General features: G+C 45.2%; 1 protein-coding gene across 1 annotated transcript in view; it reads left to right on the top strand.

Moving 5' to 3' along the window:
• The window catches only part of LOC149450127 (uncharacterized), a 29,750-nt gene continuing 11,759 nt past the window's right edge, over positions 1-17,991 (top strand). The window contains exon 1 of the mRNA XM_089692368.1: positions 1-985. Within this exon, the coding sequence (XP_089548494.1) occupies positions 105-985 (881 nt within the window). The 5' untranslated portion in view covers positions 1-104. The remainder of the gene's footprint in view (positions 986-17,991) is intronic.

The following is a 17,991-nucleotide window of genomic DNA, read 5'->3' as shown; positions in this document are numbered from 1 at the left end:
CTAAGGTCCATGAATAAAGAAATGACCTGGTAGGAGATCAGAGGAGCCATTTCCTAGTTCCCTTGAGGGTGGAATTGTAAGCTCCTCAGAGACCAAGCTGCCTGATGTGGGCGGAGTCCTGGTTTGGGGGAACCAATCAGCTCCTGTCTAGTAATCCTCTTTGTCTTTGTATTTTAGTCCATGGCCGGGAGATGAGGAAAACCTCCGAGGATTGTCTCACTTTGTCTCCAGACTGGAAAGTAGAAGATGAGGACATCACACAGTATAGTCCAGGAGAAAACCCGGCTCCCTCCAATGTCCATCCGGCACCACCCAGTGTAGATGGACCTTTGGTTTCCTCGTATCCTGAGGAATCTCAGACTGTGCGTGACCGGGCCGGTCTTCCAACAGAGAAGAGGTTTCCCTGTACTGAGTGCGGGAAGGGTTTCCATTTTAAATCCCATCTTAACGTACATATAAGATCTCACACAGGGGAAAAACCACATTCCTGTCCAGAGTGTGGGAAATGTTTCCATTTTAAATCGGGTCTTTATGTGCATAAAAGGACTCACATAGGTGAGAAGCCATTTTCGTGTCCTGAGTGCGGGAAATGTTTTTCACAAAAGTCCAATCTTGAAATACATCGGTTTCTGCATACAGGTGAGAAGCCATATTCCTGTCCTGAGTGCAGGAAATGTTTTTCCCAGATGTCCACTCTTTACGGACATCAGAGATCTCACATGGGGGAGAAGCCATATTCCTGTCTTGAGTGCGGTAAATGTTTTGCACAGAAGTCCAATCTTCATATACATCAGAGATCTCACACGGGGGAGAAACCATATTCTTGTTATGAGTGTGGAAAATGTTTTGTACAAAAATCAGAACTTGCCAGACATCAGAGAACTCACACGGGGGAGAAGCCGTATTCCTGTCCATGTTGTGGGAAATGTTTTTCAATTAAGTCAAATCTTTACACACATCAGAGATCTCACACAGGAGAGAAGCCGTATTTCTGTCCTGAGTGCGGGAAATATTTTTCACAGAAGACCAGTCTTTCCAGACATCAGAGATCTCACACAGAGGAGATGCAAATTTCCTGTCCTGAGTGAGGGAAATGTTCCTCACTGAAGTCCTGTCTTCCTGTACATCAGGGGTCCCACACAATCCTGGAGGTGTATTAGTGCCTTGAGTGCGGGAAATGTCTTCTAGATGAATGTTGCTGGACATCCCAGCTCTCATGTGGGGAAGAAGCACACCCTGATATACACCTCAGATATACTCCATGGCTGATCTTCATCATGGAAGGAACAGTCCATAAGGAGATGAGAGGCCCCAAAAGATATGGATGAAGTGTGGGACCAGGTTGGCCATTGATGGCAGGAGAAGAATAAAAATGGAGTCCTGCCCTGTGATTGGCTGAGTACATTTTGTGGTGGGAGATTTCACACTTGGAGGTGTGTTTTATAAACAAATAACTGAACAGATGTGATCCGCGTTCTCCAAGTTGGGATGAATGTTGGCTGGATTTTTTTTTATACTCGGATTTCCTGGGTTCCATCTAGTGGCCATATTTGTGCATTGTACTGAATTGTGGGAAACATTTCCCATTATGGGGTAGATGGAGGCAACCATCACAGGAAATCCCGGAGTTACATTCCCTCCAGCATCTGGATGAATGTTGGTCACATACGGTCAGTGAATTCTTGGTACATAGACCCCTCCCTTGGTCTCCTGGGCCAGGCCGGGATCTGGTCACATGCGCTCAGTGAATTCTTGGTACATAGACCCCTCCCTTGGTCCCCTGGGCCAGGCCGGGATCTGGTCACATGCGCTCAGTGAATTCTTAGCACATAGACCCCTCACTTGGTCTCCTGGGCCAGGCCAGGATCTGGTCACACAGACTCAGCGAATTCTTGGCACATAGACCCTTCCCTTGGTCTCCTGGGCCAGGCCAGGATCTGGTCACATGCACTCACTGAATTCTTGGTACATAGACCCCTCCCTTGGTCTCCTGGGCCAGGCCGGGACCTGGTCACACGGACTCAGTGAATTCTTGGTACATAGACCCCTCCCTTGGTCTCCTGGGCCAGGCCAGGACCTGGTCACACGGACTCAGTGAATTCTTGGTACATAGACCCCTCCCTTGGTCTCCTGGGCCAGGCCAGGACCTGGTCACACGGACTTAGTGAATTCTTGGTACATAGACCCCTCCCTTGGTCTCCTGGGCCAGGCCGGGATCTGGTCACACGCGCTCAGTGAATTTTTGGTACATAGACCCCTCCCTTGGTCTCCTGGGCCAGGCCGGGATCTGGTCACATGCACTCAGTGAATTCTTGGCACACAGACCCCTCCCTTGGTCTCCTGGGCCAGGCCGGGATCTGTTCACACGGGCTCAGTGAATTCTTGGCACACAGACCCCTCCCTTGGTCTCCTGGGCCAGGCCGGGATCTGGTCACACGCGCTCAGTGAATTCTTGGTACATAGACCCCTCCCTTGGTCTCCTGGGCCAGGCCGGGTTCCATCCGAATCCCTGAGATCATTCTCCCGCACTTCTTAGTCCAGCACACACTGAGGGATGTCAGTCATTAACCCCGTCACACCTCAGGGGAAAACACATGTTAATGCCTAAGCACAATTTTACAACTTTGACCTGTTAGTAAACCCGTCCGTATCATCACACCTACTTTGTACATCGGGGTGGATTATACCGCGCTGTTCTCAGGACAAATTGGGATTTCATTTGGTGGGAAATGGTAACGATATCTCCTGATTTTGTTTTATTAACAAAGGAAAACTGACCTAAAATTGTAAACAAAACATATTTATTTAATGTAGTTGTGTGTTTCTTGCTGCTACCATAACCAACTACCAAAGAACAACCCAAAATCATTCCTCCAGGTCCTGGTGATGGCAGGGATCCCACACATGTATGTTAGTTGTTGTTTGTACCCGCAGTACAGCCCACACACCATACGGAGCATTTTGCTGCGACTTTTATCCTGACAGTAACTGATTCTGACACTAATTTCAACAAGAAAATAAAAATCCTCACAAAATAATACTGATGCTCTTGTATTTGACCTTTGACCCTGACCTTGACCCAAACACTACCCCTGACACTGACCGACATCAAACCTTCATCTAGGTATTTTTATTTATTTATTCCCCCCCGACCGGGCCATTTTTTGCAATACGGCGCTGCGTTACTTTAACAGACAATTGCGCGGTCATGCAACGCTGCACCCTAATGAAATTTAGCTCCCTAAAAAAAATCTAATTTCATCATAAATTTCAGCCAAAATGTCTCCTGCTCCATGTCTTTGCTAAAAATAATCCCAATACGTGTAAATTAATTGGTTTACATGAAAGTTATAGCGTCAACAAATGGCGGGAAAGATACTGGGATTTTTTAATTTTATTTAATACTAGTAATGGTCAGTGACTTATAGTGGGATTGCAGCGAGCATTCTGGCACTGGGGGGAACTGACTTGGTGTCACTGACATCTCCAGTGACACCAATACAGTGATCAGTGCTAATAAAAAGCACTGACTCTGTACTAATGGCACTGAGCAGGAAGGGGTTAATAGCTGGGACGATCAAAGGGTTAAATGTGTGCTGTTTCAGTATGGGGACTGTGTGTGTTTCACTGTGCGCACACTGCTATGCAGAGCCATACAAAGCAGTGCACAGGAGCTGACAGGGGAGAGATCTTTATTGTTTATACACAGGTCTCTCACCCATCAGTGATACACAGCAATCACCGGGTGCCAGCAGGGAATCACTGTCTGGGATCCAGTGATTGACAGCTGAGGCCACCAATGGAGGCACGAGTAGGGCATGCACGTGTGGCTCAGGCGCACCCCCTACCCAGAAGTGCAAAATCATGTATACAGTGAGGAACAGAAGTATTTTAACACCCTGCGATTTTTCAAGTTCTCCCACTTAGAAATCATGGAGGGATCTGACATTCACATTGTAGGTGCATTCCCACTCTGAGAGACAGAATTCAGGAGATCACATTGTATGATTTGTAAAGAATTTATTTGTCTCGCACTGCTGAACAGAAGTATTTGAACCCCTGAGAAACAGCAAGAATTCTGCCTCTCAAAGACCTGTTACTGTACCTTTAAAAAGTCCACCTCTACTCCACTCATTCATCTAACTTAGTAGCACCTGTCTGAGCTCTATAAAGACACCTGTCCACCCCACAGTCAGTCAGACGCCAACTACTACCATGGGCAAGACCAAAGAGCTGTCAAAAGACACCAGAGACAAAACTGTGGACCTCTACAAGGCTGGAAAGGGCTACGGGGCAATTACCAAGCAGCTTGGTGAAAATAGATCAACTGTTGGAGCAATTGTTAGAAAATGGAAAAGGCTAAAGACGACTGTCAGTCTCCCTCGGACTGGGGCTCCATGCAAGATGTCACCTCGTGGAGTATCACTGATGATAAGAAAGGTGAGGAATCAGCCCAGAACTACAAGGGAGGAGCTGGTCAATGACATGAAGAGAGCTGGGACCACAGTTTCACAGGTCACTGTCGGTAGAACACTACGCCGTCATGGTTTCAAATCATGCATTGCATGGAAGGTTCCCCTGCTCAAGTCATCACATGTCCAGGCCCGTGTGAAGGTTGCCAATGACCATCTGGATGATCCAGAGGAGGCATGGGAGAAAGTCATGTGGTCAGATGAGACCAAAGTAGAAGTTTTTGGTCTAAACTTCACTCATCGTGTTTGAAAGGAAAAAGAAGGATGAGTTGCATCCCAAGAACACCATCCCTACTGTGAAGCATGGGGGTGGTAACATCATGCTTTGGGGGTGCTTTTCTGCGAAGGGGACAGGACGACTGCACTGTATTAAGGAGAGGATGAATGGGGCCATTTATTGTGAGATTTTCAGCAACAACCTCCTTCCCTCAGTCAGAGCATTGAAGATGGGTCGTGGCTGGGTCTTCCAACATGACAACGACCCGAAGCACACAGCCAGGAGAACCAAGGAGTGGCCCCGTAAGAAGCATATCAAGGTTCTGGAGTGGCCTAGCCAGTCTCCACACCTAAATCCAATAGAACATCTTTGGAGGGAGCTGAAACTCCATGTTGCTCAGCGACAGCCCCGAAACCTGACAGATCTAGAGGAGATCCGTGTGGAGGAGTCGGCCAAAATCCCTGTTGCAGTGCAAACCTGGTCAAGGACTACAGGAAACGTCTGACCTCTGTAATTGCAAACAAAGGCTTCTGTACCAAATATTAACATGGATCTTCTCAGGGGTTCAAATACTTCTGTTCAGCAGTGCAAGACAAATACATTCTTTACAAATCATACAATGGGATTTCCTGAATTCTGTCTCTCAGAGTGGGAATGCACCTACAATGTGAATGTCAGACCCTCCATGATGGAGAAGTGGGAGAACTTGCAAAATTGCAGGGTGTTCAAATACTTCTGTTCCTCACTGTATGTACATGATTTTGTGCACCCCTGCTGCCGTGTAGCAGTATTTCTACTATAAGTGGGCGGGAAAGCGGTTATTATATTTATTTATATACCATTTTAACACAGACTTTTTTTTCTCTCAGAAAGGACAAAGAAAGATACAATGTATAATATAAAGTATATAATGATACAATGTATAATAGAATGTACAGGTGAAACTCGAAAAATTAGAATATGGTGCAATATTTCATTTATTTCAGTGTAGCAATTTAAAAGGTGAAACTAATATATGAAACTCATTCCATGCAAAGCAAGATAGTTCAAGCCGTGATTTGGCATCATTGTGATGATTATGGCTTACAGCTCATGAAAACCCCAAATCCACAATCTCAGAAAATGAGAATATTGTGAAAAGGTGGAATAATCTCGGCTCAAAGTGTCCCACTCTAATCAGATAATTCAGCCATAACACCTGCAAAGGGTTCCTGAGCCTTTAAATGGTCTCTCAGTCTGGTTCAGTAGGAATCACAATCATGGGAAAGACTGCTGACCTGACACCATCATTGACACCCTCCATAAGGAGGGAAAGCCTCAAAAGGTAATTGCAAAAGAAGTTGGATGTTCCCAAAGTGCTTATCAAAGCACATTAATAGAAAGTTATGTGGAAGGGAAAAATGTGGAAGAAAAAGGTGCACAAGCAGCAGGGATGACCGCAGCCTGGAGAGGATTGTCAGGAAAAGGCCATTCAAAAGTGTTGGGGACTTTCACAAGGAGTGGACCGAGGCTGGAGTCAGTGCATCAAGAGCTACCACACACAGACAGATCCTGGACATGGGCTTCAAATGTCGTATTCCTCTTGTCAAGCTGCTCCTGAACAACAAACTACGTCAGAAGTGTCTTATCTGGGCTAAAGAAAAACAGGCCTGGTCTGCTGCTCAGTGGTCCAAAGTCCTCTTTTCTGATGAGAGCAACTTTTGCATGTCATTTGGAAATCAAGAATCCCAAATATGAAGGAAGAATGGAGAGGCCCAAGGCCCCCCGAGTATGAAGGAAGAATGGAGAGGCCCAAGGACCCTGAGTATGGAGGAAGAATGGAGAGGCAAAAGGACCCAGAGTATGGAGGAAGAATGGAGAGGCACACACTGCAAGATGCTTGAAGTCCAGTGTGAAGTTTCCACAGTCTGTGTTGATTTGGGGAGCCATGTCATCTGCTGGTGTTGGTCCACTGTGCTTCATTAAATCCAGGGTCACCACAGCCGTCTACCAGGAGATTTTGGAGCACTTCATGCTTCCTTCCGCAGACAAGCTTTATGGGGATGCTGACTTCATTTTCCAGCAGGACTTGGCTCCGCCCACACTGCCAAAAGCACCAAAACCTGGTTCAATGACCGTGGGATTACTGTGCTTGATTGGCCAGCAAACTCGCCTGACCTGAACCCCACAGAAAATCTATGGGGCATTGCCAAGAGAAAGATGAGAGACATGAGACCGAACAATGCAGAAGAGCTGAAGGCCGCTATTGAAGCATCCTGGTCTTCCATAACACCTCAGCAGTGCCACAGGCTGATAGCTTCCATGCCACGCCGCATTGAGGCAGTAATTGCTGCAAAAGGGGCCCAAACCAAGTACTGAGTACATATGCAGCTTCTACTTTTCAGAGGTCCGATATTGTTCTATGTACAATCCGTGTGTTATTGATTGCATGGAATATTCTCATTTTCTGAGATTGTGGATTTGGGGTTTTCATGAGCTGTAAGCCATAATCATCACAATGATGACAAATCACGGCTTGAACTATCTTGCTTTGCATGGAATGAGTCTCATATATTAGTGTCACCTTTTAAGTTGCTGCACTGAAATAAATCAACTTTTCACCAGATTCTCATTTTTTGAGTTTCACCTGTAGAAGAGACATTTCTACCACTTCTATATATAACAGCTTCCCGCTGTCACTGGTGCCTGAGGAAGACATGGATGGGTACAGCAGCCACACCCCCAGGAATCAGTGATGTCATTGGGAATCCCTGCCATGTAAGGAAGGGGGCGGGGATAGCAGTGACATCACTGACCAAATATGGTCACTGGTCACATTTGGGTAATAAGGTCCCACCATCCCTGTCCCTTCACTTATGTAGATGATGGCAGTTCAGGGAGCTGTCATTTGGCTGGTGCTATTGTCGGGTACTATATACCCCATACTCATTCACATGGGGGAACGGTATTTGGGGGCCACTTGTTATTAAAGGGGGTTTCCAAAATCCAGTATGACCCCCGCCCACAGATCCCCACAGCCACCAGCCAAGGTGACAAGGTGCTATGCCTGGGGGAATCCCCCCTGGTAAGGTGCCCCCCATGTTGTGGACATGTGGCCTGGTATGGATCAGGAGGGGGGGCACACTACAGCCCTCCTCTGCACTCTGTATGGTGGGCTGTATATGATATACTGCTGACCCCCGCACTCTGCGCCGTTATTGAAGGGTGTGAGGTGTCACCGAGGAGCAATGTTCTATATTGAAGTTTGCCCTCATTGCACCGACACACACAATAGTTTTTGTTCAATAAATGTTTTATTATAATTTTACATTTCACAAGATTGAAGCATAAAAATCAGGAAATAGTAAAGGAAGGAATCCGATTGGTCAGGAAGATCCCTTGTCTGGAATGTGGGGGCGGAGTCATTATTATTGGTGTACAATACAATACACAACGTGTTCCATTATTATAACAAAGTATTGTAGAAAAGATCCCAACATAGAAAATGGGGGAAAGGAGGAAATAAAGGCGGATATGAAGGGGAATCTGTGTACGGGGAACACCTTAACAATCACCACCATTTTATTCTCCAGGGCCTCTGATGTCACAGAATAGATGTTTGGGGGTTTATCTCATCTTCAGGACCAAAATCTGCATTTTCCCATGTGTGCAAAATCATGCAGAAACAGCTCTGGCAGTGAGAGGGTTAATGTGGGCTAGATGGGATCCCTCTGCTGGGGTGACATTAGAGCTCCCCCTAGCTGCAGCCTGGTAATAACATTGCTGGGAGGTCTCTTCATTTCTCTGCTCCATACTTCCCGTATTTATAGAAACGTCTCCTGACATTTGGGGGTCTATTCATAGAATGTTTGTATAGCAATTCCCTCAGTGAGAGTTCATGTCCATTCCTCCTGTGTGAATGGGGGAACCAATGTTATTAGGATCACATCTGAGCTGCTGGAATGTCTTCCATTCATGGAAAATACATTGAAAACGTCTCCTGCCATCAATGGCCAACCCCGTCCCACACTTCATCCATGTCTTTGGGGACCTCTGATATCCTTATGAACTGTTTCTTCCATGATGAAGCTCAGCCATGGAGTATATCTGAGGTGTATATCAGGGTGTGCTTCTTCCCCACATGAGAGCTGGGATGTCCAGCAACATTCATCTAGAAGACATTTCCCGCACTCAAGGCACTAATACACCTCCAGGGTTGTGTGGGACCCCTGATGTACAGGAAGACAGGACTTCAGTGAGGAACATTTCCCTCACTCAGGACAGAAAAGTGGCTTCTTCCTTGTGTGAGATCTCTGATGTTTGGAAAGATGGGACTTTCGTGAAAAACATTTCCCGCACTCAGGGCAGGAATACAGCTTCTCCCCTGTATGAGATCTCTGATGGTTGTAAAAATTGCACTTCACTGAAAAACATTTCCCGCACTCAGAACAGGCATACGGCTTCTCCCCGTGTGAGATTTCTGATGCCTGTAAAGAACGCACTTCTCTGAAAAACATTTCCCACAGTCAGGACAGGAATACGGCTTCTCCCCTGTGTGATATCTCTGATGTATGTGAAGATAGGACTTTTTTGAAAAACATTTTCCGCACTCAGAACAGGCATACAGCTTCTCCCCTGTGTGAGATTTCTGGTGCCTGTAAAGAATACACTTCTCTGAAAAACATTTCCCGCACTCAGGACAGGAATATGGCTTTTCCCCTGTGTGATATCTCTGATGTGTGTGCAGACTGGACTTCTGTGAAAAACATTTCCCGCACTCAGGACAGGAAAATGGCTTCTCCCTTGTGTGAGTCTTTTTATGACGATTAACAAGGAATTTAGAATGAAACCATTTCCCGCACTCAGGACAAGAATACGGCTTCTCCCCTGTGTGAGATCTCTGATGTGTGTGAAGACTGGACTTCACTGAAAAACATTTTCCACACTCAGGACAGGAATACGGCTTTTCCCCCGTGTGAGATTTCTGATGTCTGAGAAGAACAGAATGATCTGAAAAACATTTCCCACACTCAGGACAGAAATACGGCTTCTCACCAGTGTGAGTTCTTTTATGCACATTAAGATTGTATTTAGTATGGAAACCCTTCCCGCACTCAGGACAGGAATACGGCTTCTCCCCCGTGTGAGATCTCTGATGTGTGTGAAGACTGGACTTGTCTGAAAAACCTTTCCCGCACTCAGGACAGGAATGTGGCTTCTCCCCCGTGTGAGACCTTTTATGCACATAAAGACTGGATTTATAACGGAAACCCTTCCTGCACTCAGTACAGGAGAAGCTCTTCCCTGTTGGAAGGCCGGCCCGGTCCCGCACAGTCTGAGGTTCCTCAGGATACGAGGAATCCGATGGTCCATCTACACTGGGTGGTGCCGGATGGACATTGGAGGGAGCCGGGTTTTCTCCTGGACTATACTGTGTGATGTCCTCATCTTCTACTTTCCAGTCTGGAGACAAAGTGAGACAATCCTCGGAGGTTTTCCTCATCTCCCGGCCATGGACTAAAATACAAAGACAAAGAGGATTACCAGACAGGAGCTGATTGGTTCCCCCAAACCAGGACTCCGCCCACATCAGGCAGCTTGGTCTCTGAGGAGCTTACAATTCCACCCTCAAGGGAACTAGGAAATGGCTCCTCTGATCTCCTACCAGGTCATTTCTTTATTCATGGACCTTAGTCAGAGAGTGAGGAAACAACCAGAACTGTCTTTTATAGGAGGGACAGTGATGAGGGGATTATAGGACGAGGGTCCCCACCCCCTCTATCACTCATCGCCATCTTCCCAACACAAGAAGTACTGCACTTCCTTGTTTACTCCATGATTTAGTCATGAAGAACAGCGGGGCTGAGCCCCACCAGAGGTCAGAGAGTGAGGATGGGGGAGAACAACCAAGATGAAGACTGGACTGATCCTGAAGACCACCATCATTGGGGTATTGACTCCTCCCTCATTATCACTTTCTGTTTAAGGGTCCAAAGTTGGAGGATGTTATCACATTATTATCACCATGTAAAAGTCTGTGCTCCAATCACATCATCCGATATAAAATGTCCAGCTGGTAGGAAATGGGGGGAACAAAAGAGAATCCCTATTATGTGTATATATAGCAGTGGGGGGAGGGGGGAAAGCAGAAGTCAGGACTATGGAATGTACAACATAGAGTATATAGTGCAGGGGTCAGGAGTATGGAATGTACAACAGAGTATATAGTGCAGGGGTCAGGAGTATGTAATGTACAACATAGAGTATATAGTGCAGGGGTCAGGAGTATGTAATGTACAAACTAGAGTGTAAAGTGCAGGGGTCAGGAGTATGTAATGTACAACATAGAGTATATAGTGCAGGGGTCAGGAATATGTAATGTACAACATAGAGTATATAGTGCAGGGGTCAGGAGTATGTAATGTACAACATAGAGTATATAGTGCAGGGGTCAGGAGTATGTAATGTACAACATAGAGTATATAGTGCAGGGGTCAGGAGTATGGAATGTACAACATAGAGTATATAGTGCAGGGGTCAGGAGTATGTAATGTACAACAGAGTATATAGTGCAGGGGTCAGGAGTATGTAATGTACAACATAGAGTATATAGTGCAGGGGTCAGGAGTATGTAATGTACAACAGAGTATATAGTGCAGGGGTCAGGAGTATGTAATGTACAACATAGAGTATATAGTGCAGGGGTCAGGAGTATGTAATGTACAACATAGAGCATATAGTGCAGGGGTCAGGAGTATGTAATCTACAACATAGAGTATATAGTGCAGGGGTCAGGAGTATGTAATGTACAACATAGAGTATATAGTGCAGGGGTCAGGAGTATGTAATGTACAAACTAGAGTGTAAAGTGCAGGGGTCAGGAGTATGTAATGTACAACAGAGTATATAGTGCAGGGGTCAGGAGAATATAATGTACAACATAGAGTATATAGTGCAGGGGTCAGGAGTATGTAATGTACAACATAGAGTATATAGTGCAGGGATCAGGAGGATGTAATGTACAACAGAGTATATAGTGCAGGGGTCAGGAGTATGTAATGTACAACATAGAGTATATAGTGCAGGGGTCAGGAGTATGTAATGTACAAACTAGAGTGTAAAGTGCAGGGGTCAGGAGTATGTAATGTACAACAGAGTATATAGTGCAGGGGTCAGGAGAATATAATGTACAACATAGAGTATATAGTGCAGGGATCAGGAGGATGTAATGTACAACAGAGTATATAGTGCAGGGGTCAGGAGTATGTAATGTACAACAGAGTATATAGTTCAGGGGTCATGAGTATGTAATGGACAACATAGAGTATATAGTGCAGGGGTCAGGAGTATGTAATGTACAATATAGAGTATATAGTGCAGGGGTCAGGAGTATGTAATGTACAGTATAGAGTATATAGTGCAGGGGTCAGGAGTATGTAATGTATAACATAGAGTATATAGTGCAGGGGTCAGGAGTATGTAATGTACAACAGAGTATATAGTGCAGGGGTCAGGAGTATGTAATGTACAACATAGAGTATATAGTGCAGGGGTCAGGAGTATGTAATGTACAACATAGAGTATATAGTGCAGGGGTCAGGAGTATGTAATGTACAACATAGAGTATATAGTGCAGGGGTCAGGAATATGTAATGTACAACATAAAGTATATAGTGCAGGGGTCAGGAGTATGTAATGTACAACTTAGAGTATATAGTGCAGGGGTCAGGACTATGGAATGTACACCATAGAGTATATAGTGCAGGGGTCAGGAGTATGTAATGTACAACAGAGTATATAGTGCAGGGGTCAGGAGTATGTAATGTACAACATAGAGTATATAGTGCAGGGGTCAGGACTATGGAATGTACAACATAGAGTATATAGTACAGGGGTCAGGAGTATGTAATGGACAACATAGAGTATATAGTGCAGGGGTCAGGAGTATGTAATGTACAACAAAGAGTATATAGTGCAGGGGTCAGGAGTATGTAATGTACAACATAGAGTATATAGTGCAGGGGTCAGGAGTATGTAATGTACAACATAGAGTATATAGTGCAGGGGTCAGGAGTATGTAATGTACAACATAGAGTATATAGTGCAGGGGTCAGGAGTATGTAATGTACAATATAAATTATACAGTGTAAGGGTCAGGACTCATAATATTGTATTCAGTAATCAGTGGAACATTAAATGTTTACTGTAGACAAGCTGCAGAGATCCCACACCGCTGCCTCCCATCTCCTGAGACTGCACTCAGTGACTTGGGTCTGAGACACTACAGACATATCCCTCCACCCGGCACAGCCAGCAGATAACAGAGAAGGGCCCCTGGAGGAGTCAGGCACAAGGCAGGAGACCCCAGTCACATGTCCTGGGTGCCTACATTATGCAATGCTTAGAGTAAAAATCAACATTTTCCTGCCAGCTGAACCCCAGAACCTCCATAAATCCAGTCTAGAGACATAAATTGTGTCTGCAGCACAGAGAAGGAAGATTATCCGAGAGAAATCCAGGAATACAGGACGGGGAACACAGCTCAGGAAAGTGACCAGGGGATTACAGGCTGATATCACCCAGTCCCCGCCCTACTCTGGACCAATCAGTGAGCAGTATGGGTGGAGGAATGGATTTAGTGTTCATGACCCACCTGTGCTGATCTCTGTAGGAGTGTCCTCCTCTATAAATGTCCCCGTTATTCCATCCTCCTCCATAGACTGCTGATCATCCCTCACATACGCCTCTTCTTCTTCTGCTTTCACCTCAAATTCTATATCGATTGGATCTCCACTCTAAATCAAGGAAATGAGAAATTTTACAAAAAATATATAAGCTTACATGAAAAATCCACATATTTTCTCCTCAAGTCCATGTTCTAGATTCCCCATCCCACCAACCTTGCAATAGTGAGGGATGGTGTGACCTTCCTGTGTGGAATCCCGGGAATACAGAGGACGGGGACATCTCTCTGGTGGGTTCCTGTAGCTGGATGACTCCACCATGGTGTCCTGGTACAGATCTTTGTGTTCTTTTAGAAGCTCTGACTCCTCCATCCCCCCATCCTCATCCTCCTCCTCTTTTATCTCTTCTTTAACCTCAACTTTAGGATCTCTCAAGTTTCCACTCTGAATATATAATAAAAATGACATCAATGGTAACAATGCAGATAATGTACAGATCCTAATGATACTATCAGTGATTGTTCCTCATCTACCTGATGATGGTGAGGGATGGTGTGACCTTCCTGTGTGGAATCCCGGGAATACAGAGGACGGGGACATCTCTCTGGTGGGTTCCCATGACTGGATCCATCTGTAGGAAACACACACACTGACTGAATCCATTGTTTCTATGTGTTTATCAGATGATGGGGGATCTAGGTGGATCCTCCGTACTGCTCTCTCCTTTACAATAAAGTCTCCTCTTACCCGGTGATGTGAGGGGCGGCTGATTGTCCATCATGACGTCCTTGTAGAGATCCTTGTGTCCTTCTAAATACTCCCACTCCTCCATGGAGAAATAGACAGTGACACCCTGACACCTTATAGGAACCTGACACACACAATGATACAGTCACCATCCAGACACATCCCTTGTCTGTTACTGGAGAATGTCCCAGAATTCCCGGCACCGCTCACCTCTCCTGTCAGCAGCTCCATCATCTTCTTGGTGACTTCTAGAATCTTCTGCATGTTGTGTCTCTCAGGGTTTAGGGAGTCACATGGAGGCACTGTGATGGTCATATGATCACCTGACTTCAGAAGAGGAAATCTCTGTATTGAGGAACCAATAGGAATATCATGTTAGACTCCCAGAATCCTCCTCACCTCTCCGGTCAGGTCTGTGTTTATTAATAGAGATAAGAGTGATGTCATGTGACCTCCCAGAATCCTCCTCACCTCTTCGGTCAGGTCTGTGTTTATTAATAGAGATGAGAATGATGTCATGTGACCTCCCAGAATCCTCCTCACCTCTCCGGTTAGCAGGTAGATGATCTCCAGGGTGAGGTTTAGTATCTTCTCAGTCATGTGACTCCGGTCCTCCTCCATCCTCATTGGTGCCATCATGTGATCTATACAGGTCTCCTTGTAGACGGATAACTTTGGGAAATGAAAGTAAGAATGATTTGGATGGTATTGGTCACACAATAATAGGATGTGGATGTGAGGGGGGAATAGGAGGGTTGATGGACATTTAAAGTGTAACTAAAGACAAACCACTTGTTTCATTTTGGATAGAGTAAGGGAGGGTTATAACCTCTGTCAGGTGTTTTTGCCATCTGTGTCCCATTGGGGAGATTTCCCTTCACTTCCTGTCCCATAGCCAAAACAAGTGAGAGGAAATCCCCCAAAAGTGAGGGAATTCTGCTGTCATTGGACGATATACCCTCTATTAGTGTTCTGATGTCAACCCAAAATTTGGGGCTCTCTTTCACTCTTGATTATAATGGTCACAGGGACAAATGGGGGCACAAAGCGCTATAAAAACTGACAGATGCTCTAATTCCTCTCTACTCCAAAACTAAAAAAAATGTTTTACCTTTAGTTATACCTTAAGAACTACCGCCCCCCACGGGAACACGTTTACTTTAGACTGTTTAGTGTTTAGACCCCAGAACTCTCTTGGTCTGCGGATCAGAAATCCCCTTTTCTCTGTTGGGTTTGTTTTGTCTCTGAACTGGTTTTGATGAGTTTTAGATCTGCAGACAAGGAATGATAAATGGTTACATAGTCGGTAAGGTTGACTAAAGACACCCATCTCTCCAGTTCAGCCACATTGTGTGTATCTGCGTGTCTATGGCACCATCCTCTTCCATATCCTTTTACATTGTGTTCCCGAAGAAACACATCTAAAAGGTTTGTGAATGTATCTACACTCCCCGCTGACACACCAACTGTGGAAGGGAGTTCCACATCCTTACCGCTCTAACAGTAAAGAGCCTAACACACAGTTTAACCACTTGACCTCCAGAAGATATTACCCCTTCATGACCAGGTTATATTTTGCTGTTCAGCACTGCACTACTTTAACGGCAAAATGCTCAGTCTTGCAACACTGAACCCAAATTAAATTTATATAATTTTTCCACACAAATGAAGCTTTCTTTTGGTGGTATTTGATCACCACTGGGGGTTTTGTATGTATGTAACACACTGCATTGTTACTAATTGCAGATTGTTAAATGGCCACAAGATGGCTGTGCTCTGCAGTTCAGCTGACACAGGAAATTGTACAGCAACGCTGAGAATGCTGGGACTTGTATGCTGCAAGCAGGATATCTCCATTCAGTTCAGCTGACATAGAACTACAGATCCCAAGTGAGTGAGTAAAGGGGCTGGAGCGTATAAAAGGGGAAAAGCCCAGGAGGTGAGGAGAAGAGAGGCAGGGTGCGTGTGAGAACAGGGTGCCGATCCAGGAGGCCTCAGGCTGGATCAGACTGAATCAGAGGATGGAGAAGGGAATTTCCAGATTGTTGATCGTACTGAGAGGCAGGATAGTCAATCCTGCATGTAGGTGGATCGAGTCATCGGCATCGGCACTGCTATCTCCATGGGAAGACAGCCAGAAAAGGGGCCCCCCAGCAACAAGGACATCATTTCACACCACTACTTTGAAGGACTGGTGAGAGAGTTCCTAACCCACACCACACCACCATGTGATACAGGTTCCATAGTTGTTGTTGCCGGTTACTAAGTCCAGGATTCTTACAATACAGACTGTCACATAGAGACACAGTCTCTGTAGCCCAATCAGTGCTGTGGCCTATCTACACCAGAAGCCCATTGAAGTATCACACACAGTATATCAGCCCTAATAGATTCTGTTGCCTGATTGGCAGGAACTGGAAAAAAGTAAAATCATATTACCTCCGGCCTGTTCTACACAAAGTTCCACCAGCCAAGTCTCACACTAAAGGGACATACTTCTGCTGAAGTCTGCTCTCACCCTCCTCAGTTTGAGTAACCACCATACCCAAGTAAACTCCTAGATTGCTGCCTTTATTGAAGGGGAACTCTGCTTGCTGTGTCCTCATCACCAGGGAAGGGACATTTTCTCATGAAGAAAAGGGATGACCCCTCCACTGTGCACCAAGGTAAAGAGCTCCACCAAAGCCAGCAGAAGAGTCTTTCCTGCATTGGGTGATGGGGCTTATATGGGATTTCTGCTTGTTGAAACCCTCAGAGAGTTAAGCACTGGTTCTGTTTACTGGGAGCCCACAAGGGAGCGAGCCTAACATTCCTAATCTCTCCTTTTCTGCTTGTTTGGGGAAAGTTCTCTGGGTAGGAGAGAAACAATAAAACTCTGAGTCCTGGAGGACAATTCAGTCTATTTAACGTGGTATTGTGCTGTAATATGTTGTTTATTTCTCCTGAACGGTTCATAGTTTCTCACATTAGTCGATTCTTTGTGTGTATATTGCTGCTAATCTGACTCTAATACAGACTGATTTACTATTCATTCAATGCTATGTGATTATTGTGTGTTATAGCCGGGGGGGGACACCTGACCAAGGTATTACAATGGTGTCAGCAGGGGTTGTGCACCAGCCAGGGCTCAGAAGTGAACAGGGAACCCAAAATACTCAGCGGCTCTTGAGGGGGTAGCGCTACATATAAATGAAAGAAGACCAACATTAAAAAAAAAAACAATATTTTCTACTTTCTGTTATTAAAAATACCTGACCAAATCTCATTTCTTCATAAATTTAGGCCAAAATGTATTCCACTACTTGTCTTTGGAAAACAATCCCCAGGAAGTGTATATTAATTGTTGTGTGTGAAAGTTATAGAGTCTACAAACTACGGGATATATACCAGAATCTACGCAGCTTTTAAGCAGCTCTGACTTTCCTACTGCCTATACATTTCTTGAGGTGCTAAAATGCCAGGACAGTACACACAAGAGTAGATGATGCTTGGAGTAAACTTCCAGCAGAGGTAGTGAGCCAGTCAGCAGTAAATAGCTTCAAACATGCTTGGGACAAACATAGATCTATACTCAAACAAAACGTTACCAAACAAACCCCACCCACCTCCCCCCCAAAAGAACTCGGTGGACCACACAGTGTTTTCTGCCTTCATTTTTCTATGTCTCTAAATGACCTCATTTTTGGAAAGTAGACAGTCTGAGGTATTTTCTGGGAGGCATGTTGAATCCATGGAAGATTTTATTTTTTGCCACAAGTATTTGGGATATGACAAAAATTGTATTTTTCTTTACACAAAGTTGTCACTTTAATGAGATATTTCTCACACATGCCATGGGTATATGTGTAATTACAGCCCCAAACAAGTACAGCCTATCCACGTACAGGGCCCA

This window comes from Staurois parvus, unplaced genomic scaffold (genome assembly GCF_062004578.1).
Source record: "Staurois parvus isolate SC_StPar_1 unplaced genomic scaffold, SC_StPar_1.0 ptg000582l, whole genome shotgun sequence".
NCBI lineage: Eukaryota > Metazoa > Chordata > Amphibia > Anura > Ranidae > Staurois > Staurois parvus.
This window is presented reverse-complemented; position numbering and strand designations above follow the sequence as displayed.